The 12,207-nt window shown below is 50.6% G+C and overlaps 1 protein-coding gene across 2 annotated transcripts in view; it reads right to left on the reverse strand.

Annotated features, from left to right (window-relative positions):
* The window catches only part of Abl1 (ABL proto-oncogene 1, non-receptor tyrosine kinase), a 104,512-nt gene that overhangs the window by 13,230 nt on the left and 79,075 nt on the right, over positions 1 to 12,207 (reverse strand). For both annotated transcript variants that reach the window (XM_051166963.1, XM_051166964.1), the window contains exons 3-4: positions 11,613 to 11,908; positions 4,352 to 4,624 (exon numbers count right to left, since the gene is read on the reverse strand). In XM_051166963.1, the coding sequence (XP_051022920.1) occupies positions 4,352 to 4,624; positions 11,613 to 11,908 (569 nt within the window). The remainder of the gene's footprint in view (positions 1 to 4,351; positions 4,625 to 11,612; positions 11,909 to 12,207) is intronic.

Consider the following 12,207-nt stretch of genomic DNA (forward strand, 5'->3'; position numbering starts at 1 on the left):
TCACAGTGTCATGTGCAGTCCACACAGCACAGGCGAAGTGGGCAGGCCGACATTCTTTACTTTTCCAGGCTGTGCTCTGTGCTCCTCAGCCTCCTGGCAACACTAAGCCACTGTCCTTGGAACCAACTACCACAAAAGGGGCCAGCAAGAGCGAGTGGCAGGTTCTCCCTAGCGGAGAGAAAGGCTCTGGCGGCGAGGAGGACAGCAGGTCACATGTGTCTGGAGGGACTCTGCCTGTGTGGTAGGGAGGATGATTCATGAGAACCAGCTTTCCTGGGCAGACAACTCCACCAGGGTCTACACTGTGCTAAGTGTGAGGTGTCTGCAGTGTCCTCATGCCAAGTGTGGAAGTGTCTACACTGTCCTTTGCCAAGTGTGAACATGTCTACGTGGCTGGCACTGTAGCTGTCCCAGCTCCCGCCCTGGTACGGGGAGTGACACTCCAGAGGATGGGCCAACCTTTTCTTGGTGCTTTTTCTGCTTTGGTCAGCCATGTTGAAAAGCACATCATGACCAGTGCTGGTGTGCTGGCCCGTTACCACAGGTTCCAAAAGACTAAACGGAGATGCTGCTCTCTGTCACCACTGCACGCTGGCTGTCACTCATCCCATGTCACCCACTGGCTGCTGGACTCTTCAAGTGATCTCTGTTCCCCAGTCTTGGCAGCCGGCCTGGCTCTAGTGTACAGCGCTGTTGTACTTGGTGATGCACTAGAGATGCCCACCAGAACTAGAGTCAGTGCCGCACAGGTTAACTGCTGTGACAAAGTCACTCTCCAGCGGCGCTTTCTAACATCAAGTCTTTCTTTTCTAATGCAGTGCACCACAGTAAGCCACACAGCCACATCACCTCAGAAATCTCATTTGCTGTGGAGCCGCCTACTCTTTTCTAAAGACTCATGATCTTAAGGCACCTTCCTGCTGTGTCTATAGATCCCCGCCTGTCTCACATACATGCACTCTCACACAGTGCAATCACTTCTTCCTGTCTGTCCGTGTGCCTGTCTCCACCCCACACTCCCCCCCCCACACACACACATCACACAGACACACATGCAGTCATGCATGAGGCAATCATTCATTGACTTTTTTTTTTTTTTCTTTCAGAAAAAGCAGTGTGCATTTGTCTCCCCCTGCTGGAATTAGACATGATTCAACTCAGCATTTAAACTGTAACCTGGGTCTTTAACTATTGAAATTTAAAAGACAAAACAAACTACCAAACCCCTCATTCTAACTTGTGATGCTCCTCTGTTTAGTTTTTAAACTCACACTCTCCTTCTGAAGACAATTCTTCCATTTACACAGTCAAATAGAACTATGAAGGGTTGGGTGAAAGACATGCTCTTGTGCTTGTTGGGAGGAGAGGGGCCAACTGCTCTCTTCACAGGCTCTGAACAGTTCCACCCCTTTTGAGGCAGGAGGCACTTTGAGACAGTACACAGAGTGGGTAAGAGGGTGCCTGTCATTTATGCTGCCATGGCCTGCTGCTATGTGAGGCCTGCCCCCTACCCCCATCTTCTATGAATCTTCCTTTCTTCCTTCCTCTTTTGAGGCTAGGTCTCGTGCTCCTCCAGCACCAACTGGAGAAAGGCACTCTGTGCTCACACTGGGGCTTGAGCAGTCTGCTCTGCTTCTGGCTGCTTCTATGCTGTTCTGTTAGTGCGCTTGAGAGTCAGTATCAGCCCCACGACTAGATCACAAGTAGCCTTAGCTGACCTGAAAGACTTTTGGAATGAAACTCATTTACAAATCTAGGCTCCTTATATGTAAGAGCTGTTTGTTGTTGTTATCTTGGTGTGTTTGTCTGCATGCAATATATGCAACTGTGCCATGGTGCATGTGCCGCAGCTTGTGTTTAAGGGTCAGAGGACAGAGTGCGTGAAGTCTTCCCTGTCCTTTGTTGTCTGCTGCTGCACTGCACTCCGGCTGACCGGCCTGCAAGCTTCTAGGCGTTCTCTCGTCACTTCCTATCTAGCCATAGGACACTGGTTACAGAGACATCTACCCTGCCTGGCATCATGCAGGTCCTGGGGCCCTGGACTCACGCCTGCATGGAAATGCTTTACCCCCTGAGCCATCTGCCCAGCCTAAGAGTTGCTTTTCTTCAGCACACCCTGTGTTGGATGTAATGACACACTGTAATGCCAAGCAACCTTGAGGCTGAGGAAGGAGGATCTTAAAGTCAGGGCCAGACTCAACTATACACACAGTGCACAATGATCTCAAACCCAAACAGCAAAAACCTAATCTATACAATAGCAGCCCGGGTGCTGCAGCATCCTGCAGAATCCTGCTTACACTTACGCAATTCCACCTTCCCACCCATAGAGGTCAGCTGAGCGCCCTTCCCTTTCTGGCTCTCCAAAGGTGGCACCTGCCTTCCTTTGTAATGAAGTGCCTTACAAGCAGGCCTTGCACCCGCCGGATGGTTGTGGGTGTGAGTAAGCAATGCTCTGAGACTACTAACAGGGTGAAGCCAGGAAGTCCAGCACAGCTAGCAAGGGAAGTCCACAGGGCAGCAGTTCTCAACCTGTGGGGCGCGACCCCTCTGGGTCAAACATCGGACATCCTGTGCATCAGATATGTACATTACAATTCAAACAATAGCAAAATCACAGTTATGAAGTACCAATGAAGTAATTTTATGTGGGGGTCACTGTATTAAGGGGTTGTAGCATTAGGAAGGTTGAGAAGCACAGCCACAGAGGATGAGGAAGGAAGCTTCTTCTACAGGGGCTCTCAGTGGAAATTGCTAAGGCCTTGACAGAAAGGAGAACAGATCTCCTCCCTGGAGAGGGCAGCACTGCCCATCGTTGGGGCCTCCCAGCTGTGTGACCTCCACCTCCTTAAATGTTTTGTCTTTATAGTTATTTGTTTATCATGTATGAGGAGCATGTGTCGTGGCACACGTGTGGCGGTTAGAGGACAGCTCTGGGGACTCTCACCATGAGGGCTCAAGGGGTGGACCTCAGTTGTTAGGCTCAGCGTAGATGCATCCACCTCCAGAGCTGCCTGGCTGGCCCTTAAGCACCCTGTGGCTTCTCTCCTCCTTGCTGTTTGTGGCCTGCTGTACTGGACACAGGTCATCAGCGCTCTCCCTCATCCTCTGCAAAACTGAAGGCATCAGGTGTGCCCTCAGTGCCTGGCTCTCAATGGCCCCTTGTCCTCAGCTGGGCTTCCTGCCCCTCAAAGAGCAGGTATCTCTCCTGGCTTCTGCTCTCCTCACGGCCGTGCTTCCCACTCTCCTACCCAGTGCAGCCAACACTGCCTCCTCCTTGCACGGCAGAGCCAAGCACATCCCTGACCCACTCACTGTACTGTCACTGTCGGCATTCTGTCCATTTCTCATCTGATGTGACCCACCCAGCCTCAGCCTGTTTGGCAAACATATGTGAGAAACTTGTTATTTATTAAATTTTTAGGAAGCTGAATTTGAAAAATGCCCACGAGTACTCTAGGCAACCCCACCGGTGCCTCTCTCCCTCCAGCGCTGGTCTGCCACAGGCCCGAAGGAAGGGGAGACGTTTAATATGATGACTGGAAAGCCACTTTTTGTTCTAGAACTAAGGAATGCAGTCTTTGCTCTAAACAGTTACTTATGACAACTGAAAGTTCCAGCTTCTGTTTTCCTCTCTTTTAGAGTAGGAGTGCAGCTGTCAGGTGCATTGCCTGGCTGAGCTGAGACGGAAGGACACACTTAGCCGTGTGCCTACAGCAGGGAGGGACAGCTCCGGAGCGGCTCTTGATTGCTATTCATGTACAAGCAAGCAATGTAGCTCTCTCAACACTAGGGGACACTCTCGCCACAGGGACATGCAGATGCCATGAAGAAAGCGCCCTGACCACGCACAGAAGAGCCACAGGAAAGCAGGAACTGCTGGCAAACACGACAGGCACACTGGTCAACAGTGGAGAGGTGTGGGGCCCCGTGACTGAAGGAAGCCCGGTGACAAGAGCTGTTCCAGGAAGGTCTCACTTCTGCTTGCGGAACACTGACCTGTGGGGGAGAACTGGAACACGCCAGGCAGGCCCACACGCTTTGCTTTTCTATCAGCCCACAGGAGTCCACAGACGACTCATTTCTCACGATTCTCCTCTTCCAACCCAGTCCCTGTGCTTCCTTCTCTTAACTCTCATAAGGAAACGGCCTCCACGTCACCCAATGAGCACAGAATCCGGCTACAGAACAAGTAGCCTCTAATAACTAGCCTTTCCTGACCCTCAGCACTGGTCAGCGCTCACAGATGGACGACGATCAGTAACACAAAGACACAATGCCCAGAAAGCCTGGGGCACTGCCGAGCCACAGCAGACATCCACCCTCACCCTTCGACCAGGCTCAGACCCACCTTCAAGGTCTTCACGGCCACCGTCAGGCTGTACTTCTTCCACACACCCTCGTACACTTCCCCGTACTGGCCTCCACCCAACTTGTGCTTCATGGTGATGTCCGTGCGCTCCATTTCCCACTTGTCATAGTTGGGGGACACGCCGTAGATGGTGGGCTTGTTGCGCTTGGGAGCAGGGTAGTGGAGCGTGGTGATGAGCCCATCAGCCACGGTGGAATGGTGGTGAACTAACTCAGCCAGAGTGTTGAAGCGGCTCTCCGAGGAGACGTACAGCTGAGGAAGACAGAGAACAACCTCATTCACAGAGCAAACCCAGCGGGAGAGGCCTGCACACCGTTTTGTCACCTGCGGCAGCTTTTCCTCGCAGGGGCAGAACTTACTCACAGAGACACTCAATGGCCTGAGGACACGAGCACCTGCCTCTGACGAAACCCCACTCAGCACTCCCCGCTTTAACCTCCAATTTGTTACATTTTTAATTTTTGCTTCATGTGTATGGGTGTTGCATGTATGCACATATGTGCACCATGTCCATGCCTGGTGCACTCAGAGGCCAGAATAAGGCGTCAGACTCCCTGGAACTAGAGTTATAGAGCGGTTGTGAGCCACCTCATGGTGCTGGGAATGCAACTGCGAGCCTTTGGGCGAGCAGCAGGCACTCTTAACCCTCAAGAGCCATCTCTCTAGTCCTTACCCTCCAGTGTAAATGTTTTCCCTGTCTGTCCGATGTGAAGCTGCCACCAGGGTTAGTGACAGCGTGGCCCCACACCCAGCCATGTTTCTGTCAGCACCTTGTAGGCTAGAAGACAGCACAGCCTTTTCCAAGATGGGACCCAGGAAGACCCTGAGTTAAGAGTACTGTCAGGTTTTTCTGAGAACCACAGCACCAGAGGCCTCCCAGGGGTCGATGCAGAGTTCTGCAGACACAGTGGAGGGGAGGGGCACAAGGTAGGAGGTGCAGGGAGCTAGCTCCCTTTGCCTTCTGCTGCTGCAGCTCTGCAGCAACAGCCTGCTCTGTGCTCACATCTACTTGGAACAGCTGGGCTCCAGGCACTGACCGGGCCCAGGAACACTCTTGGTGGGGAAGAGGGGTTGGCTGTGAGACTGTCAATACTGGGTGAGACAGCATAGAAAGAAAAGGGTCAGGCTGTGATGACTACAGTGGTGACATTTGAGGGGGAGGGGAAGCAAGACACACCCAGCAGACCTTTGGTTGTTGGTTATGCTGGACACCACTGTCACCATAGTGTGCATGCATATTCCCTTGGTCTCCAGGCAGCAGGGTGGTGAGGTAGAGAAGCTTTAAAAGGTGTGTCTCAGAGGAGGTGTGTAAGGCCTTCCTGGGAGCAGAGCTCTCCTGCACCGGGATGCTCAGAGGCTGGTTGTGAAGGAGCCAGCCTGGCCCCTCCTTCCCTCTCAGATGAGAACTCTGTTCCTGGGCTCAGTCAGCTGACCACTCCACCAATGCGCTGCAGGGCTCGAGGGCCTTGACCAGTCTGCACACTGCTTCAGTTTTCACATCAAGAGGTAAATAAAGTGTTTCTGTGAATTAGCTGTTTCAGGCTATTTCATTGTGGCATTAAAATGCAGACACAATCATTTTCTGTAGCTTACAGAATTAATATTAGATCATTAAAACACTTTAAAAGGAGATAGTCACAAGGGATCCAGGAACAGGCCTATGCTTCCTTCTCTGCTTGTCAAGGGGATATAAACACATTTAAAAAATTTTTTTATAAACACAGTTTTTAAGCTTAGGCAGGCCAAATTTGTATCTACAATTCTAAGGCAAGCAAAATTTGCCTAGAAACGTTCCTCACTCCTTGTGTGACAGCTGTGGTCTCCCTGTGAGAAGCTGTGTCAGAGCAGCAGGACCCTCCAGGTTGAGGAGGCCTTTCTCTCACCTCAGGGCCCCGAGGAGAGCCTATGTGAACTGCTCTGGGGCCACAGTGCGTTAGACTGAGGCATGAGCTGGTGCAGTGGGTGGGGTGGCACCACAATAGTCCATTAGTTTGGTAGTGCCTACACAATGCTGCCTACACTTTCTCCTCAGTGCTAGTCACAGACACAGTATACTCCTTAGGGTTTGGGGGGACAGCTCCTAGCTCTGCCACTCCTCAGAAAGCTGTGACTGAGTTCATTTGCCAACCTAAAGTGTACACACCAACATGCATCAAATATCAGTATTACAGCCAGCTGCCCTCAGTGCAGTGTGGCTCCGCTCCCAGAGTCACACTGTCCGCTCCGGCAGCCTTCTGACTGCTCTAGTTTTTGAGCAGATCTTTGGTGATTATCAGGATGAGCACTGGGAATTCACGGTGTGTTCAGAGAAGCAGGTGAAACTAGTTCTATGAGTGACCTGTCATGTGCTGCGTTTGTTCCACAAACATATGCGTGCCAGCCAAGGCTCTGGCTCTTCCTGTTCATGAAGAAACCCCTATCCCGGCTCTCCCTAGGGCCATGCCACAGGCCCATGCCATCCGTGTTTTAGAACTGAGCTGGGGCCTTCAGAACTGCTCACAGACCCCTCTGGGAGGCACAAGCCCTCAAGTTCCCACCCTGTTGCAGTTCCTTCCCCAAGGATGGTGATACCAGTTTCACTCCCAGGGAGGGCAAAGCCCAGATAACCATGAGGCCCTGCAGCCAACACTTCCTGCCTGGGTTCCATTTCTGTCAACTCCAGCCTGTCACCACTTCTGACCATGAATATAATGTACCCTACGAAACTTCAAGAAAAGGAAAGGGCTTCAGGGATCCTGGGAAGTGTGGGAAATAAGGTGGTGGCTTGCAGGAGTAAGAACAGAAGGCAGAGGCAGAATCACCTAAAAGGAAGCCTTATCCAAAACTGCTTCGGAAAAGCATAGAACACCGAAAGAGGTAGGTTACTGGGAGCCAGGAGGGTAGAGACAGAGATCCTTTGCGGCCCTGTGCAAGAATCTTCTATATCTAGCTGTTGGCCAAGGAATGGCTGATTTGGAAATAAAATATAAGCTTTACCTGCGGAGTCTGTCCTCCTAGCACTCTTAAGTGTTCCCTTTAGTAATCAAAGCCAAGCTCTGTGGGAAGCACTCAGTGCCGAGCCCCACTACCCCTCCCAATCCTGGCGCATGCCTCTCCCTCTGGGGACATCATTCCCCCCAATAAAGCTTCCTTGAATGTACCCACTGCAGAGAGGCCTCACTGGGGGCTGAGAAATCTGGAGATGATAGGGCAGCTGATGGAGGAACCTCTTCCAGGGAAGCCCTTTAGACAGAGGGCTCTAAGCTCTCCCCACGCCAAGCAGGACGTAGATAAGCACAAGTTGGTGATCTACTCCCACCTGGCCGCACTGTTCTGTGGCTCCTGATTACATGATTCTGGGGACAAGACAGCATGGACTTGTGCAGTGTGGGTGTCCTGAAGCAGCCTGGCTTGCGATGGGAGCCAGCCATCAGCTCCAGAACCCACCTCCCATGGGAAAGGTACCCGGCGGCCTGAAGTCTCTTTCAAAGGGCTGCACCCTGAGTCCACTCCAGGGAGTAGAGACTTAGCTTCTCCCAGCACACAGCTGAGGCACAGCTTTGGGTGCTCCTGTGAAGGCACTGCCAGAGTGGACTGGATGGGGAGACCATCCCCAGTCAATGCGGGCAGCACATCCCATGGGCTCATGTCTGGACTGAATGAAAGGGGATGGAGAGAGCCAACTGCTCTCCCTGATTTCTGCTTCTAGGTCTTCTGGGATGTGAGCACAGAGCAGCAGCACCCCTGCCATGGCTGCCTCACCAAGACTAGCCAAAGTACACAAACCTTTCCTCCCGTAAGTCGATTTTGGTCAGGCATCTGGTCAATGTTGAGGAAAGAAATTAAAACATACCAACAACAAACTAACTTTGCGCAGAAACCACAGTGCTGTACTACAGAAGTCCCCAGAGACAGGCCAGAGGATGTGAACACTCAAGAAGAAGGAAAGCAGAGAGGCACATGGATGGGCGTGGCAGAGCACGGCTTCAGTCCCTGTGCTCTGCAGGCAGGGGCAGGCCAGCCTGGCCCACATAGCAAGTTCCAGGAGGGGGCTGTCTGCACGGACATATGGTACAAGTGAATGTGAGAGCCACCCGGGAAAATGCTGAAAAGATGACAAGGGTGATCAGCCCCACCAGACAGATTCGAAGGACAAGGCTGCAGCTAGCTATTCACTCTCTTGCTAGAATCCTCAGAGAGCTGAGGACCCACAGGCCTGCACGCTCCTGAAAGTGGCACACGTACTTCTCTATAGGAGAAAGACACGTTGACTAGAGCAAGAACGACATGTGTACTGAATCTGGTTCATCAACAATCAGAATGATGAAGCTGGCCTGTGGTCTGAGGAGAGGCTGTAACACTGGTGAAGGGGATGTACTATCTTGTGGGGACCCATGCCAAATTCTGCCATGTCAGAAATCCTGTACTTAGGCTGTATGCTGTGACCTTTGAGTTGCTTGACCTTTACCTCACCACGCGGTCTTGTGTTCTAGGCTATCCTTGGACTATTTACCTTTGAAAGAAGTAGAGAAGTCCCAACTTGGAACCACCAAGAGGATCTAGGAAGTTCTTACAAGGAACTACTCAAAGAACTAGGAAGCTCTACAGAGAGCGATTTAGGCTATTGTATTCTTGCCCGGGGGCTAGGGTGAGTGAGATGAGAATAGATCCTATTGACCTTGCCCTATATATGTTCCTGCTAGTCGGCAATAAAGTGAATCTTGATCAGAAATTTCCTGACTTGATTCATTATTTCTCGCATCTCTGTATCCTACTTTCAATCCCCACTCCCTCTTTCAGGTGAACCCTGATTCGATTTTTCCCGCGGGCTGGGACCCGACACTATCTCACTAGCTGTCTGTGAGAGCAGACTGGAACAGTGCTGTAGAGGGCGGCTTGATAACACAGACACTAGCTTTAAAGGGCTATAACCTGTGCTTAGCCATTATCTTGGCCCTGCTTATACCCTAGTACCCAGAAACAATGGAGCAGATCATAGACAGTTTTTTTGTTTTGTTGCTACAGTCTTACACTGTAGCTCACTATGTGCTGGTGACTGGAATCAAACTCAGCAATCCTCCTGTCTCATCTTCCTAAGAATTGGGATTACAGGTGTAACTCCTGGCACAGGCAGGTCTACATGTGCCACTCCAAAACACCCTGTCGCACAGGGAAAGGCAAGGTGCATCAGTGTGCAGGCATCACCTGCCTCATAAGAAGATATACTGGGTAAGTCTAAAAGGAGCTGGCAACAGTGGGCAAGACTCAGGAGACAGAATTAGTTTTTAATTGTAATTAGTTTGTCATTTGAAATCATGCACATACATTACATATAAATAAGAAACAACACTGTGTGGCAGTGCACACTTGTAATCCTAGCACTCAGGAGGCAGAGGCAGGAGTGTGGCCACAAGTTGAAGGCCAGCCTGGGCTACAGTGAGTTCCAGGCAAGGCAGCCACTATATAGCAAGATCCTTTCTCGAAAACAAACAAACCGGCAAAATGTGTGTGTGTGTGTGTGTGTGTGTGTGTGTGTGTGTGTGTGTGTGTGTGTGTGTGTGTGTGTACAATGTATATGCATTAATGGCAGGTCTGCGGATGGAGTACACATGAAGATGTATGCTAGGCAGGTGCTGTGCTATGGAGCCACATCATCCACACACGCACAGCTAGGTGCTCTGCTGGTTTGAATAATAACGGTCCCCACAGACTCATACATTTGAATGCTTAGTCACTGGGGAGTGGCACTATTTGAAAGGACTAGAAGCATTAAGAGGTGTGTCACTAGGAGGTGGGCTCTGAGGTTTTAACAGCACATGCCAAGCCCAGCCTCTCTATCTCAGCCTATGGATCAGGGTGTAGCTCTCAGCTCCTTCTCCAGCACCGTGCCTGCATGCCACCATGCTCCCTCCCATGATGATAATGAACTAGGCCTCTAAAACTGTAAGCCAGCCCCCAATTAACGGTTTCCTTTTGTAAGAGTTGCCTTGGTCGTGGTGTCTCTTCACAGCAATAGAGCAGTGACTAAGACAGAAGTACACGCCATTTGCACTGTGCAATCTGCCCATCAATGCTGCCCTTTAACAGAGCCTGATGCAGTGTGGGGTGGGGGGGACACAACCTGGTGCCACCAATTACTCCCTATGTGAAAATCTTGGACTAGAAGCCTTATCCCTCTAAGCCTTTCTCTTACTGATGCAAAAATGAAGATGACATCATTACTGTGCAGGGCAGAGGTGAGGGTTGAAGGAGAGGAACTGCATAATACTAGCACAGGTCAGGCCTCCGGAACCTATAGGTTTTCTCTACTCTTTGTGGACATTTAAGGAACAGTGTTTATGTATGTAAAGATCACAAAATAACATATGCCAACTCCTTGACAAAACTACACTTCATGTTGGAAACCAACTGGTGTACTGTGATGTGACCTTTGTTAAGAGCTGGGTGTGCATTTATATGTGTGTATGTGTGTGTTTGTTGTGTTTGTGTGTGTGTGTCTATACTTTATCACAGAAAGAACAAAGGTGTCAAGCCAAAGAGGTGCTGTCACTGGGACCTGCAGCTTTACATGTGATTTGAGTAACTGCTGACTGAATTTCAGTACAGATCAATCATCATCCCTATAACATTTGCAATAAGGTCTGGGCACAGTGGCGCACGCCTTTAATCCCAGCACTTGGGAGGCAGAGGCAGGTGCATCTCTGTGAGTCTGAGACCAGCATGTCCACATAGTGAGCTCTAGGATAGCCAGGGCTACAAAATCTTGAGACTGTCTCAAATAACCAAGCAACTAACCAACCAACCAACAAAAAGAATTTACAAAAAGGAAGAGCCTTAGTGTAAGAATTTATATCTGAGACCCAGCAGTATCCCTGTGGTTTTGGAGAATCCTATAGACCATGGCCAGGGACCTGTGATATCAGGTGACACTGGCCGACAGACACCCAGTCTTTCGGGGAGCTAATGGAAACTCCTGTTGCTTACTTGCAAGATTCCTGAGACATCATCTGGTTTGTTTGAAACATGGTCTTCATGTAGTCCAGGCTGACCTTGAACTTACTATGTAGCCAAAGATAGCTCTGAACTCCTGATCCTTCTGTCTAGGCCTCCTGCTAGGATAATAGGCATGAGCCATCCCACCCTCCTTGAGACATCCTGACTTAGCCATGCTGCTGTAATTCAATGCCCTGGGCTCCCATCTCCACTCCTCTCTATGACCACCACAGCCCATCAGCTGGTCCCAGCCAGGGTGCTGACCCACCTTGCCATCAGAGGCAGTGTTGATCCTGTAGTGGTACACCCTCCCTTCATATCGCAGCGAGATGGACCTCTGGCCAGGACTACTCTCACTCTCGCGCACCAAGAAGCTGCCGTTGATCCCGCTGCTCAGCAGATACTCAGCGGCATTTCGGGATACAGGCCCGTGATACCAGGAATGTTTCTCCAGGCTGTTGACAGGGGTGATGTAGTTGCTTGGGACCCATCCTTGGCCATTTTTCGTTTGGGCCTCACACCACTCCCCATTGTGATTATAACCTAAGACACGGAGCTTTTCACCTTAGAGAAAAGAAGCAAACAGACATATCAGTTTACAGCTGGCTTTCTTCTCTTTCCCCAGCACATCTTATTTCCCTGTTGGCCATGAGTGCACAGGGGACAATTCTGCCTCAGCATCTAAGGTTATACAAGTCCACTCAAGAGTTTTGTTCCTGCGCTGGAGAGATGGCCCAGAGGTTAAGAGCACTGGCAGTTCTTCCAAAGGTCCTGAGTTCAACTCCCAGCATGTGGTAGCTCATAACCATCTATAATGAGATCTGGTGCCCTCTTCTGATGTGTAGACGTTACATGCAGGCAGA

This window comes from Acomys russatus, chromosome 24 (genome assembly GCF_903995435.1).
Source record: "Acomys russatus chromosome 24, mAcoRus1.1, whole genome shotgun sequence".
NCBI lineage: Eukaryota > Metazoa > Chordata > Mammalia > Rodentia > Muridae > Acomys > Acomys russatus.